General features: G+C 41.4%; 1 protein-coding gene across 10 annotated transcripts in view; it reads right to left on the bottom strand.

Moving 5' to 3' along the window:
• The window catches only part of LOC125004004 (teneurin-3), a 322,776-nt gene that overhangs the window by 114,906 nt on the left and 192,193 nt on the right, over positions 1-15,677 (bottom strand). For all 10 annotated transcript variants that reach the window (XM_047578303.1, XM_047578307.1, XM_047578305.1 and 7 more), the window contains 2 exons: positions 8,247-8,420; positions 4,713-4,777 (listed from right to left, as the gene is read on the bottom strand). In XM_047578303.1, coding sequence (XP_047434259.1) covers positions 4,713-4,777; positions 8,247-8,420 — 239 coding nt within the window. The remainder of the gene's footprint in view (positions 1-4,712; positions 4,778-8,246; positions 8,421-15,677) is intronic.

Here is a 15,677-nt window from a genome sequence, read left to right as displayed (position 1 = left end):
TATTATTCTACAGCTGCGAGAAAAGAGAGAAGGCTCTAAAAGCCACGAGACAGGAGACGCCCGTCACTGTTATTAAAGTGTGCGCGGGAGGGATGATGAGATATAGGAGGTGAAGTCGTGCAGCCACGACGCCGAGGAGTTCTGTCTTCAGAGGCTGAAGCTAAACGTGAGAGCGAGTTTCTCTCGAGAAATCACAGCTACGCATAGATCCTGCAAGTGTTCACCTGTTTAATTAAACCCCCACAGTGGAAGCACGACTCGCATCAACCCGTGTCTAACAGTTCTTCTACCAACACTGTTGTTGCGTAAGTTAAATGTAAATACAGTCATACGAGATGCTCCTTTTTTTTTATTTCAGTGGAATAAATCCGATGAGATGTGAAACTGGTAAAAATGCAAAGGAGGGACCAGGAAAAAAATAAATAAAAAACAAGACTGGATCCATTTCACAGGTTCATTAAAGAGCAGCGCTCCCCAGCAGGGCTCACAGAGACACTTGTATCTTAATGGGTCTGCTGAATGGGGGTATGGGTCCTGTAGCTGCTGAGTATTTGTTCGACGCCGGCCTTGTTTTATGAGGCGCAGCTTGGCCCAATTAGTCACAGTGGAGGGTTTTGTGTGTGTACGTGTGTGTCTTTGTTAGCACAGCCTTTGCCTGTTTGCATATACGCTCACCAGAATAAAAAAAAAAAAAAAAAAAAGAGAGAAATCCCAACTCTGGATCCTCTGTGTACATTTACATATGTTGTTCAGGTACTTGCAGGCGGCAGCTTTAAAAGCGAGCGTGACCGTGGACATGGGGCGAGGTCACAGGGTTGTCGGATGATTTGTAAGAAAGGAATCCTGCGTGAATGTGCTGGCAATCACATTCTAAATGTTGACTTGATAGAAAAAGGACCCGCAGCAATTTTTCCATTAACGGAACAATCACACGAGGCAGGGCCCGGTTACACTGGCAACACAGCAATCTGAGCAGAAAGTATTAGTCGGGCCTCGGTCTCCCTCCGTCCTTCCCCTCTCTCTCGCCAACATTTTTTATTCTTTTTCATTATTAACCAGTTTTCAAGTGCAAAGGAAAATATCTGCTTCATAGATTTGTCCCTGCGTCTGTTTCTGGTGCTTTCTTTTAAATTTCCCCTCCTAATCAAATTTGCTCGTTGTTCTCTTCTTCCTTTCTGAAGTCGGATAAGAAGCTGCACCTCTTACATTACATTCAGTCTCCAGCTGAAGAACCAAATATGTGAACATCATTATCTGTGTCTGTCTCAACCTCCTCAGACCTGAGATTTCATTTGTTTTGCATGTTTAATCTCTCTGTTTCTCTTCGTTTGGGATCAGCAGGATCTAAGAACTATAAAAACTAAGCGTCATCTTTGGACGGGAAGTAGTTTTTGGAGGAAACGATGTCCTCATGTGTGGACACTGGGATTATTTCACTTAATATTATCATAATGAAGTCCCAATATGTGACAAAATATAAAACTGTTCATTTTCATGCCTGAACGTTGCTGTGCAAAAACTATTGCAATGTCCTAATTAGCAAAGCTATAGCTCGTTACTATTGACAGCATTTGTGTTTCATATTAAACTAGAAAACTTAATAATCATAAATAAATAAGTTTCAGCTGTAAAATTAAATCAGGTTGTGTATCTTTGTCCACTCTTGTTCCATGACTGGCTGCAGAATGAGTCAGATGAAATGATGCTATCATCTATAAAAGTTTAAATGAAGCAGAATAATCTGCCACAAACTGAAACCCTAACGTCCCCATATGAGGACGCAGGGTCTCAGGAGGTTAAAGTTGACATGCTGTTTCTGTTGTCATCTATTGTTCTGGCTGTTGTGTTTGTTTTAGCTTTGAGCTAGCCTAGCTAGCCTAGCTACTTGGCTAATGCCTAGTTTTTAGTGATGAACGACTCCTTTTGTTTTGCAATTAACAACTTTGATTTTTTTTTTTTTTAACAAATATGATAATAGCTCTTAAAACATCTCAACAAAAGCACTAATTTAGCCCGCTGGCTGACACTGGCACATTTACTGTGAAGTTGATTAATGTAAAACGTCCCTTTTTAGATAAATAAAAACATAAAACAGAAACAGGTGGTTTTTCACACCCCGATGCGCTGCAGAGCCACAGGAAATCATCCCTGCCTGTGGACATCAACCTGGACAACTCCTCACTGTGAGCATCAGACACTAATTAGTTTGTTGGGTAAATTCCTTCCTGTGCAATAACTCATGCTCATTTTCTTGTCATATACTTGCACATATTTCTTTATATATTTGTTGGACGATGTGCAATAATTCCCCGCTGTGCAACAGCCCACATTCAATCACAACACATGTTCACTTAGACTTGGACATATTTGTATATATATTATTTTTTATATTTTTTACATTGATGTGTGCATCTTATTCTAATTGTCTTATTCTACATATTCTTATTGTCTAAAGTGATTCTGATTGTGATTCTGTAACAGGAGCTGGTGGTTTCATATGAACGTGCAGCAGGAGGAAATGAATTATTGTTAAATATCCTCAGACGGTTTCTGTCTGCAGTTCTTACTATTTACATTCACTTCAAATTGTGCAGCTGAGTCTGGATCCAGTCTCAGACCACATGTTGATGAATGTAAACCTAAAGGAGAACTACCTACACACAGCACACACACACACACACTCTTTTCCAGCCACTGCTACACTTTGCCGCTGAGTTTTCCATCTGAAGGAGTTGATGTGTGCCAGAAAAAATAAAAGAAATAAATCTGACGTCCATCTGTTTTTTGACAAATCTGAGGTTTCTGCGTGGAGGCAGCTCCCTCCCTGATGCCTCCGCCCGTTCGTCAGGACGCTACCGTACGAGAGCAACGACGTAAAGTCTGAACCGATTTCCCTCCATTTCCTCTCTCACCCTCTTTCCTCGTCCGCTGCTTTATCGCACGAAACAGAAACGTACAAAACAAAAAGCTTCCCCACTGACTCTGGCCAAATATTTCCCTCCGACCGAGACCTGAGGAGACACGCACACACACTATGATTGACACGCACATTTACCCAAGAAAAACACACCCAGGAACAGACATGGATCATATGTTGTCTGGTATGTCATTATGTCAGTTTGTGAAGGCCGGGGGGGTGGGAGGGGGGTATCAGGGGGGTATCGGAGGGGGGCAGCGTGCAGGAACGAGAACCTGGGCTCCGTCCATGTGCCAATCAAAACCTGTGTGTCTGTGCACCCTGGTGGATATGTTTCCTCGCGTGCATGCGCACACGCTCATGAGATCGCGTGTGTCCGTGTGTTCTCAGGGATCTCGAGTGTGTTCAACAGTGTGTGAGACAGACCTGTGTGTGTTTCTGTCTGTGTGTGTGTGTGTGTGTGTGTGTCAATCATGAAAATCCCAGGAAACTTTTAACAGATGCTCGGACAAAAAAAAAACATCTTTCTAACAACTGCTGCATGAGGGGGCACATGATACACACACAACACAATATCCAAGCATGGAAGAACAAATTCACTCCTGACACACACACACAAACACACACACACACACACACACAAACACAAAGACTCGCCTGTGGCTACAGATCTCCAAGTCCAAGGACCATCTGAGCTTCAGCCATAATTGCTTCAGTTCATTGTGGGAATCGATGACCTTTAGAAAAAATACCACACTTCCTCCCCTCAGACTTTTATTTTTTTTTGTATTTTTCTTCCTCTCTCTTTCTCCCTGGGCTTTTTTTTTTTTTTTAAACACAATCTAACAATGAGCAAACTGCTCTGACAGTTTTGAAGCGATGCAGGGGAGAAAGAAAAGGCACTGAAGTGCTTTTGATGGCTGCAGCTGTAAACGCTCTGCATCCGCTGGGATCCTCTCTTTTTTTACCGAGTTAATACTAATTTGCTTTCCTTCCTGGACCGAAGCCTTTGCGTGCACGGATTCGTATCGGGACGATTCTATCAAGTTTCAAATTTTTTTTTAAATTTCCATGACAAAATGAAAACAGTCAATTCTGACTGGCAAGCAAACAATGCACGTTATAAATTGCATTCTGGTCACAGAAGTCTGAGAAACCACAGGACTCTCCTGAGGGGCTTCAATCCACTACGCTGCAGAGTGAAGTGCTTACAAAGGCCAGCGATGCAGCGCTTCTAAAAGGAGCCTGTGGACGAGTGTGTTCAGCAGCTTGAAACGTATATATTTAAAGATACGGCGTCACCAGCTTCGATGATGAGAATGATGAATGTGACAAACTATATATTTAAATGTATTTTTCCTGTATCCAGACTAAAACTAATGACGGTCAAAGTGATTAGTCGTATTAACAACAACATTTTAATGTGGACACCAGCTCAGATCTGCCTTCACCTACAACACATCTGGAAATCAATGATGAGGGAGGCAGGGAGGGAGGGAGGGGAGGAGGGGGTGAGGCCAGGAGAGAGGACACCCCTGGCAGCCTCTTTATCTGATGGGCTCACACCACTGAGTGAAAACCAGAGAACAGGGGGGAGGGAGGGGGGAGGAGGACGGGTGAGACTGGAACTGGAGCGATGAGCCGGGATTTAGCAACGAACAAATCAGGGGAAGCACAAATAAAAGTCTCATTTGTCATCTTGTGTCTGGGCCAAACCCTTCAGACTAATGAGTGTGCATATAATTACATCATGTGTGTGTGTGTGTGTGTGTGTGTGTGTGTGTGTGTGTCTTACCTATGCAGTAACAGAGCAGGACAGAGAGCAGCACCGACAGACCGACGGCGCTGAGAGCTGTACACCTGCAGGAAAAAACACAAAAAGACGTGTGCACTTTCATAAATATTCTTAAAAAAAAAACATTTTTCATTAATTGGTGAGTTCATATTCTGACTGTTATTAGTATTTATTTGCAGTGTCGTCTGCAGCCGGGGCTTCTTCAAACTTATAAAAATATTACTGCACGTAACGTATAATAATTAAAGAGCAGCTGCACAGACACACACCAGCCTCTCTACCTCCACCTCCCGCTATCAGCCAAATGTTTAAGGAGAATTGTTTTGCATTGTCATGAGAAACAGCAGCATACGCTTCTCCTTAATGTGTAAAAGACTGTCACACGCCTCAGAAATCCCTGCTCTGCTCAGCAGCCCGTCCTCCCTCCCTGACTGATGGGCGGCAGGTGGCCGCTGATCGTCTGCTGCGTTTTATCTTTTTATGGATCCAGTTACTTCCAGAGATTCAGTCAACTGTCCTGCATAAATCAAACCTGTAAAATCGACTGTAACGTCACACGTCTGTGTGGAGAGGCCCGGCCACGGCTTTATGGTGAGAGGACGTAGTTAGTGACGGGGATGATGTGACTGATGAATCGGATTCATAAAAACCAACTGGCTCATGTTAAATATGATGAAGCGTTTATTCTCCGCTGATTCTCTTTGAGTCGACAGGAGCTCGTTTGACATCGTACACAATGAATCAAGTGATGCAGAAATTACCTGAGGTGGTACGTCCATAACTCCTTATTGTTGTGCATTATATTCTTCACTAGATAAACACTCAGCGGCCATTTTATTAGGTACACATTGCTAGTTAAAGGTTGGACCCTTTTTATCTTCAGAACTGTCTTAATTCTTTGAACTTTCAACAAGGTGTTGGAAACATTCCTCAGAGGTTTTCTGTCCATATTGACATGATAACGTCACACAGTTGATATCTGATCACATCTATGATGAGAATCTCCCGTTCCACCATATCCCAAAGGTGAAATATTTGGTTGAGATGTGGTGACTGTGGAGGCCATTGGAGAACAGTGAACTCATCGTCATGTTCCAGATGATATGAGCTTTGTGACATGGTGCATTATCCTGCTGGAAGTAGCCGTCAGAAGATGGTACACTGTGGTCATAAAGGGATGGACATGGTCAGCAACAATACTCAGGTAGACTGTGGCATTTAAACCATGACCCCCAAACCACTACTTCACCACCACCAGCCTGAACCGTTGATACAAGGCAGGATGGATCCATGCTTTCATGTTGTTTAAATTCTGACCCTATAATCGAGACTCATCAGATCAGGCAACGTTTTTCCAGTCTTCTATTGTCCAGTGTTGTTGAGCCTGTGTGAACTGTAGTCTCAGTTTCCTGTTCTTAGCTGACAGGAGTGGCCCCCGGTGTGGTCTTCTGCTGCTGTAGCCCATCTTCTTCAAGGTTGGGCGTGTTGCGCGTTCAGAGATGGTATTCTGCATTCATGGTTGGAACTAGTGGTTATTTGAGTTCCTGTTGCCTTTCTATCATCTCCAACCAGTCTGCCCATTCTCCTCTGACCTCTCGCATCAACCACTGCTGCTCACTGGATATTTTCTCTTTTTCTGACCGTTCTCTGTTAAACCCTAGAGATGGTTCTGTGTGAAAATCCCAGTAGATCAACAGTTTCTGAAACACTCAACAACCAGCGACGTTCAAAGTCTCTTAAATCCTGTTTCTTCCTCATTCTGATGCTCGGTTTGAACTTCAGGAACTTGTGTTGATCTCCTCTACATGAATAAATTATTCATACTATTTGTGTTGACAAGCAACTGACCAGGTGTACCTAATAAAGTGGCAAGTGATATACAGTTATATACATAACTTTATTTGTATAACTAAACCAATGAATGGTTGTTATTTTATCGTCACTAGATGCAGATCTGAGGCTGCAGATTGTGGTCAGGTTAAAAGTGGTGGAGCCGTGTGAACTCCACAGACGGAGGTTTTCCCTGTGTGGCGTGAAAGTGAACTATAAAACGTCCGACAATCCCACTTCCTTTCTGGTCGCTCCCTGCAGCGGTAACGTGATATAATCTGGATGTTCTCCGAGTCGGCCACAGCTCCTCCATTGTTCTTTGCCTTCTCCCACTCTCCACCCACTCCGATGGCTCACTGGCCACAGGAGTGGTCCTCTGCAGATATTTCGGACTCGATGTCGGAGCCCGCTGAGCCCTGGTTGGCAGTGAATGCACCGCTGGCTCAGTTTAAACAGCCTATTAAGCCGGCGTCTAGGAAACGACGCCTACCTGCTCAGTTTACGAGCAGAAAAAGGAGCAAGGACCCTGTTGAGCCGCTAACGCTGCAAGGAGAACAAATTAGGGAGCGGTTTCTTCCGGCTTGCATCATGCACAAGACAACACAGACACACAACGAGCCAACGGAGCCACACAGACCAACAGACGTCCGACTAACTGGGCATTTATGGTTCAGACGTAACTGTGAACGACCTGCTCCCTGTAGATCGTCCTGATTAATGTCCCTGTGCAGTGAAACCAGTCCTCTCCTGGAACTGGGGACCACAGACCACAGACCCAGGCTTGGATCAGGCTTTTAACAAGAGGCCGGTCATTACGTCTCTGAGCATCGCTAACAACCTGCTAAATGACAGAACCTGAACCTGGACCTGGACCTGGACCTGGACCTGGACCTGGACCTGAACCTGGACCTGAACCTGAGCCTGAACCTGGACCTGAACCTGAATCTGTCTCGACGTCACTCCCACTTAAAGAAAGACAAAACTCCGTGTCTGCTGTCCACCACAGGACGTGAGACATTTATATAATCACAGGAGAAGTCTAGATGACCAGATGTGTGTGGCTACACCGATCAGCCATAACATTATGACCTTGTCTCTTAGTGTAGGCTGGTTAAGATGGAGCCAAGTCACCTTTCAGGTAGTGAGAATAAAACATGGCTCCATCGGGGCATCTACAAATGTGTCTCTAGTATAAACGTCAAACCAACAGGGTGGGTTGTGTCCTGGTCTACATGTTTTAAATCATTTCATGATTAAATATTCATCTCGATAAAGGCTTTTCACCCCCCAGCTCTGGCTACTGGGGGACAGGTCAAAGTCACCACCAGGAAGATTAAATGCAGAATTTAAAACTAAAACCGATGGTAACAAGGTAAGTAAGGTTCCTTAAGGATGAAATTAAAATAAAATAAAATAAAATAAAAAAATAAATAAAATACATAAAATAATATAAAATAAAATAAAATATAATACAAAAATATATTAAAAAATAAAATAAAATAAAATATAATAAAATACATAAAATAAAATATAATAAAAAAATAAATTAAAAAATAAAATAAAATAAAATATAATAAAATACATAAAATAAAATAAAATAAAATAAAATAAAATTAAAAAATAAATAAAATAAATACATAAAATAAAATAAAATAAAATAAAATAAAATAAAATAAAATAAAATAAAATAAAATGGCATCTTACCTCCATGAGCAGTACTTGGAGGATTTCTTGAACTTGAAGGCGGAGCGGGACAGGGTGTTCCTGGGCAGCGGCCTGGTTGGGGGCGAGTACACCGAGCCTGTGGCCATGGTGTAGCCGGGGGTGGCTGTGGAGAAGAGGGGGGTGGTGCCTGTACCTGTCTTGAAGAGGAAGTGCCTGGAGAGAGAGGAAGACACGGAGAAAGAAATGAGCTACAGCCGAGTGCAAACACACACACACACACACACACACACACACACACACACACACACACACACACACACAGAAACACACTCGGCTCGTCGCCACATTTAACAACGCTCATCAGACAAGTGTCCCGATAATAACACGTCTCACATCACCAGTGTTTTCTGCAACAATTTACTGGGAACTAATTTGAGTGAAAGCTCCTCATGATGGTTGTTAAGTGTCAGCTACTAAAGAGGATAATGACTTTTTGAACTAATTTGACTTATGAAACTTATTATACCTTAGTGGAGAGCGAAGCTATCGCGGCTAATAGAGCCGGAGCAATTAAAACCAGGCCTGTTTTTTTTTTTGTTTTGTTTTTTAACATGATTTGCTCCCAGATCCCAGATACATGGATGTAGCAGGAGGCAACTTGGAGCGTGTTCATTAACTTTCGTGCACATTTTTTATTTTTTTTTTGTTTTTTTTTTGGCTCTCATCATCTCACACAACAGTTCACTGTACTGCAGGTGTGTGCACAGTGGGGAGACAAAGCTTTATTATGCTCATTAACCTGACAAATGGAGCTTATGACACACTTTTTTTTTTTTTTTTTTTTACTTTCCATTCTGTATCTCTTAACTCAAGCAGAACCACCTTCTGCTGCCAGTCCCGGACTAATTTAGGATCCATAAATCATCCACGGCGAATTCTCCTGAAAAGTAAAACGTATGACTGCAAGGTTAACGATATCTGAAAGGAAACTGGTCGGGAAGTAGCACAGAATACTATTAAGATGATTATTTTTTTAACAACCTATTTATTAGAATGTGCAGTTCCAGTCCCAGCGACTAATCAGTTCGCATGAAGACTCAATTATAACTTGTAAAAGGTTCATGGAGAAAAAGTTCCCGCTGCCACGACCTTGAAATAAAACCTGTCCTGGGAATTTTTCCTAAAGTTTGACAAATAAATCCTAAACAAGCTCGCTTTAAAATGTCTTTAAAGCAGCTGTTTTAAGCAGTTTGAATAATTTTCAAGGTAAAATAGTCAGTTGACACTTTCTTGTATTTTGTTTAGAGTTAAACCCAAGAAACCAAACTGCTCTGTCTAAAATATTCTGTTTCTGCTTTGTTTAAAGTTTTGTCTTTCGATATATTTGAAGTACTCACTTCTACTGTAATATTGCATATCAGTACTCCAATACTAGCCCTAGCTGTTTAATAAATAAATAAAATAAAATAAAACCTATCCTGATTTTTTTCATTCAAAAAAGTATATTAAAAAACAACAACAACAAAAAAAATGAGCGATTATTTGATTTTCATTTTAAAATTCAAACATATAAAATTGAAATTTAAGGCATTTTTCTTTTTCAGGGTCGATGAATGGATAAATAAAGTAAACTTTTAACTTCTAAAAACTCGTTAGAAACAAAAAAACGTCCATTTTTTTTTTTCATATTGTGCGACCGGAAGTTTTCGTTTTCAAAGTAAGAGCGTGTATGAGGACGGCGCTGTGTAACAAGTTGATGGTCATGGATCAGTTCGTTGTTTTAGAAACAATAACAGAGCCTCAGTGAAAAGGAGATGACTACAGAAAAGCTAAGCCGCATATTTCAGTTAAAAACTAAATATAACTACATATAATCAGGGAGTAGTTAGCTACGAGCTAACATTACTCTGATGCTGCAGAGATTTCTGCAGATGACAAGTCCTGTTTTACCATCACGTCAGAAATCAGGTCAGAGTAAAGTTGCAAATACATCCTGGGATAACTAGGGAAACACAGACAGAAGTCATGTATTTGGGAAGAAACACGGTGGCTACCGTCCACATACGTGCTCTTACTTTGAAATCGAAAACTTCCGGCTACAAAATATGAAAAAAAAACGCTTTTTTTGTTTCGTTCTTTTAACGATTTTTGTTTTTCTAATTTCAGAAAAAGAAAATTAAAATAGAAGGTTTTTAAAGTTTTATTTATCCATTCTTGACCCTGATAAAAAATAAAATAAAATTTAAAAATGCCCTGAATTTCAATTTTAATTTTTGAATTTTAAAATGAAAATCAAATAACTGCTCATTGTTTGTTTTTTAATGACCTTTTCTGAATTGGAAAATGACCAAAACATAGTGAACACACAATGAGTCCTGGTCCCATTAAAGATTAAAACCACCGACTGACCAACAGAGGAGCTTAAGCCTTAATGCATTCAGAGTAAAAAAAAAAAAAAAAAAAAAAAAGTTAGTAAGCGTCTTTATTTATTACCAGAGATTATGGTGCACATGGAAATGTGCAGTTATGGAGTTGGATTTATAATCAGAGTCTTTGCAGGTCTCAATAATAAAAAAAAAAAAAACGTCTGAAGCCAAAGTCATGAGACATAAACCAGCGAAGCTCTCGACTCTGGAGCAGCGTTACAGATCCATCAGAGACAGCAGCTGCTAGAATATTCTACTGCAGCACAAACAGTGACGTCTGTTCCTTCGTAATGAGACACTTCTAAAACAAACTGTCTGATTGAGTCATTTAAAAAACAAAGGATATATTTCCTCACAACGGCCGATGTCTTTATTCACCTTTGTTCCTGGACATTTTTTCGTCACATTTATTAAATAACTTGAAGAAATTTGGAATATCTGGTCTCATATCTGGTTCCTGGTCTTCAAACTAATGTAAACATGTATTTGTCACATTAGCACATCATCAACATCATCACATTAGAAGCATTAGGACACTTGTTCTTCTTCATGGTTCCTAATAAACCAGTTCAGAGGGGGGACCTTGTAGACCACATTAGACCCTGATTAGACCTGAGGATGTTTCCTGGATCTTCTCTGATTGGCTCAATGAAAACCACATGACAATAAACATCACTGAGAGGAACAGGGACAAGTTTAAGATGTGTCATGATCAAAGCCCTGAGGAGCCTGAACATAAACGTTTTAATCCGAGCTTTGTCTCTCGGGTGGAGGTTGATGAAACTTTCAGTCGTCACCGTCCTGGTGCAGACACAACAAACAGCTGCTCGTGGTCCTGATACAGTAACACTGATGTATAGGAGACAGCAGCTGTTAGAATATTATATGTGATGTGTGTTCTGTGGACATATGTGAAAACCACCACGTAAAACTGGACACGTGGGATCAGACTGTCCAGGACGTTAAGACACTTTTTACAGGTTTTTAATTAGTCTGCTGGAAGTTACCACACCGCTTTATTTCTATAGCACTTTTAAAACAAGAGAGTTTCCTCCCACCATGCAGAGACGTGCTCGTTAGGACACAGCGGCTTCATTGTGGTTACACGGCGTGTAATGGTTGTGTGTCTCTGAGATGGACGGGAGGGCCTTTAAAAGAGAAGTGACGCGAGGTTTTACTGCTCACAATAAACTGCTACAGATCACTAACGTGTGCGTGATTCCTCGTAAAAGCCGAAGCGGTTGTTGTTTTTATCCCAGAAAAGGTCGTCCCTACGAATGTACACGTTGTAGAGAAAGAGCGGCACATACATGTGTTTCCCGGCAGTAATTACCAAGGTCACAGTGTCTAATTAACGGCAGGACCCCGGCTAACGAGCTTCTGTAATTACAATTAGAATGCTCTCTAACGAGGCTGTGTGATTAACAATTAGAGCCCATTATAACAAGGGCCCTTCAATTAATATCTGCCTCTAGGCAAGATGTGAAGAGAGGGAGGGAGGGGGGAGGAGGGGAGGAAGGGGGGGGGGGGAGTAAAAGGGAAGTGTCTGAATAAACTGGGAACACGTTAAACAAACCTACATCAGTCATTTCATTCATATGTTTTCATGTCTCATCCAAGTTACAGACGTCTTCCCTCAGTGAGTGTCTCTCGTCCTTCAGGTGGACGTGGACCTGAAGACCTCGTCCTGCTGAGTTGAGCTGTTTGTGGGACATTTATTGGTGTCGCATTCAGGGTGAACAGGAGTGTAGTTTTTATTGGACATAAATAACTCCTGATGTTCTCCTGATTGGTTCTGGTTCTGACTTTTTGTCTCCTCCTCCTCCTCCTCCTCCTCCTCCTCACGTTCCATCTCTTCTCTTTCATTCTCCATTCACACTTTGGGACTTTCTGACCATTAGTGGCTGCTACTGATAATGATATTTACAGGTCACGACTTGGTTTCATTTTAAGAACATCCTCTGATTAGAGTGAGTGTTTTGCTGTTAACAGACTGAAATCATTTAAGTTCCTGATCAATAAATAAAAAAACTCCAGAGAAACAGAGACAGTCACTGTAGTTTATATATAAGGTCATTTTTAAGCATTAAAAATAAGAGGGATCAGGATGCACCAACCTCATGATGGAAGCTCTTTAGAACAGACGACCATAGTATCAGTGTTACTTTTTGCTGTAACATGGTAATGTAAGACATTACAAAAAAAAAATAAAAAGTAATAATTAAATGAACAAAGTTGTGTGTTTTTATACAAATTCGAGGTTGGCAGAGGAGAAAAAAGTGTGAGCAAATGTTAACTTGCTGTTGGTGGTAGAGAACAGCTGACTGGAGAGAAGATGAGTCAGACTCTACATTCACCACATGGACATATGCTCATTATTCTCAGTTCATCAGGGAAAAGGAGACGAAGAACATTAGAGTTAAGTTCACTTTGTGCGAGAAACCAAAAGATCTGTGGAGCTGAGGAAATAGCTCAAGTAACTTAAGGAAACATGTAGCGTGGTGCAGCTTTCTGCAGGTGTCAGGTTATAATATACAGTAGTTTTTTACAGCATCTCCATCACAATATGTACTGAACCATGAGCCATAACTGCTCCTTTATACTGACCTGTTGTTAGCGTTAGCCTAGCTTAGTCACCGTGTCATTCTACAATAAGATCTAATGCTGAATCCATATTTACAGTTATTTTGGTGAAAGTAACTTAATAGTAATGTAATGCTTTACAACTGATATCCAGTAATATCATGATGTAACTAATTACTTTGAAATTACAGTAAGAAGTAATAAATGCATTACATTTTTGAAGTAACTTGCCCAAAACTGCATATTATACTATTAAATACTAAGACTTCTACTACTACTACTAATAATAATAATAATGTTTTATTAGTCAGGAATCAACATTACAAAGAGATTCACGAGACCACATTAAAAGTGACTTTTCACTCGAGTGAAAACCAGGCCAGAGTCTCTGTGGTAAAAGGACGTTTTAAGCAGCGTCTTAAAGCAGATCACAGCTGACCTGGTTTCCTGCGGCCGAGGAGCCGCTCGCTGTGAAACCCTGTCACCTTTTATTTCCAGCCGGGTCCCTGGGGCCGACGCTAGACGTCTGCCCGGGACTCTCAGGGCACCTGCTGACCAGTTCAGAGCCGAAAGGTCAGCGATGGAGCCCGGGGGGGTGACCGGTAAGATCTTAAAATCTATTCTGAGCCACACAGGGAGTCAGTGGAGATCTTCTGAAACCGGGATGATAAATAAGATCCTGGTTCTGGTTTAAATTTGAGTCGTGAAATTGATTTAGTGTTTAAACAGGTAAAAAGGCTGTGAACATGTACTTTTCTTTACATTATTTAGTTGTTCTTATTTTACAGCTAATAGAAAAGATTTTTTTTTCTCTCCTGGTGATTCATCAATGTGACATTAGCCTTGAGGAGAATCTACTCGATGTGATGATCAGTAGTTAAAGGTCACAGAAAAACCCCATTAGTTCAGGTTTTCACTCCAGGAGGAAGATCAGCGCTTCTGTTTCCTGTCGTCTCGTTACAGACGGGACGTTCGGAGACTTCACGTAGAGATCTGATCTTTAGGTACGAGTGTTCAGACCTGCTGTTAACACCGTCTCACTTCTTCTGTATAAAGAAAAAACAAACCCTACCTATTGTCATTTATCGACCTTAGACCTGCACTAAACTCAGATTATAACTCCAGCTCTGGAAACTTCCACGTGCATAGTAATCTCCGCTGATTAAAGGTAAATAAAGACATGGTTGAATGAGGAAACTACACACAGCTCCTTACACATCAACACACCACAAAAACGCCCACTCACGTACTTTACACCTGTATTTTAACATTTTAAAAGGCTCTCATTACTAATGGGAGGTCTTGATTGTGACTCTTGGGTCAAGCTTTTTAAAAAGCGCTCAGCTCTTCATCACACGTCATCTTTGAAAGGGACGAATTCAATCAGACGAGTTTATGAGAAGTTTTTCCTCTGAGTCAGCGCAGCATTCAATCAGCATGAAGCTGTGACGACAGATAAACATCAGTGCACCGGTGCATCCCTCCATGAATATATGTGAATCTACTGCACTTCATGCAGGATGTAGACGGAGTTATTTTGTCTATTAGAACAAGTTGAAGTCTGACAAATGTGAACCGATGTCTACAACACATTGAGACAGAGTTAAATCAAGTCAGATTTAAAGACCTTATGTACATATGAAGACCAGGTACACAATGGAATAATTTTAAAGTAACACAATCCCAAATTAAATCAATTCAAAGGACCCAAAGGGATGTGGACACATGGGACCCAGACCAGCTCCGAATGTGGTCTGAGATCAGATCAGATCTCTCCTGGGGGCGTTCACACCTGTATTTTATCAGACTGGATCTTAATGCAGGTCTGAACAGACGAGGCTGTTACAGACGTCACCTCTGTTCTCACAGCTCGTTCTCGACACATCAACCGACACATCTTCTTGTGTGGTGTCTAGCAGCTGTTCTGTGATTGGCCAGAAACTGGAAGTGGGCGTGGTCAATGCGGAAAAGCAGAAATGCTTGCTTTATATTCACAGTGTGACCCCCACTCATCTGCTCTGGGTAGAGATCAACGTCTGAAGATAAGAAATGAGAAGAAAAAGTGCCACTAGTCGTCCACCTCCCACAATGCTTAGCGTGTGTGACGTATGCTGCAGTGGGAGGAGTCTATGAGGACTTCTGCGGATGAAGTGATCTGGCCAGAAGGTTCTTGTTCTCACAGCCTTTGAGAGAGAGAACAAATTCGTCTCTTCTGAGGGAGAATGCAACAACCTTTAGAGACGGTATTTTCCTGAACACTCATCTTAAAGTGCTCGACAACGTGCTCCTGCAGGGCGGTGATTGTACGATGCACGAAAACCCGAGGCCCAGACGTCCAGCAGGTGGATTATGATCGAGATGGTAAACTTTAAATGAACACTGCATAGTAATGGCGGATGTAAATGTAATCAAACTGTGTCTCCAGGAAAGAGAACTATTAAAGTATGCTAACAGAAAGCTG

Source organism: Mugil cephalus, chromosome 2 (assembly GCF_022458985.1).
Source record: "Mugil cephalus isolate CIBA_MC_2020 chromosome 2, CIBA_Mcephalus_1.1, whole genome shotgun sequence".
Taxonomy (NCBI): domain Eukaryota; kingdom Metazoa; phylum Chordata; class Actinopteri; order Mugiliformes; family Mugilidae; genus Mugil; species Mugil cephalus.
Note: the sequence above shows the minus strand (reverse complement) of the source record. Positions and strands in the feature narration are given on the sequence as shown.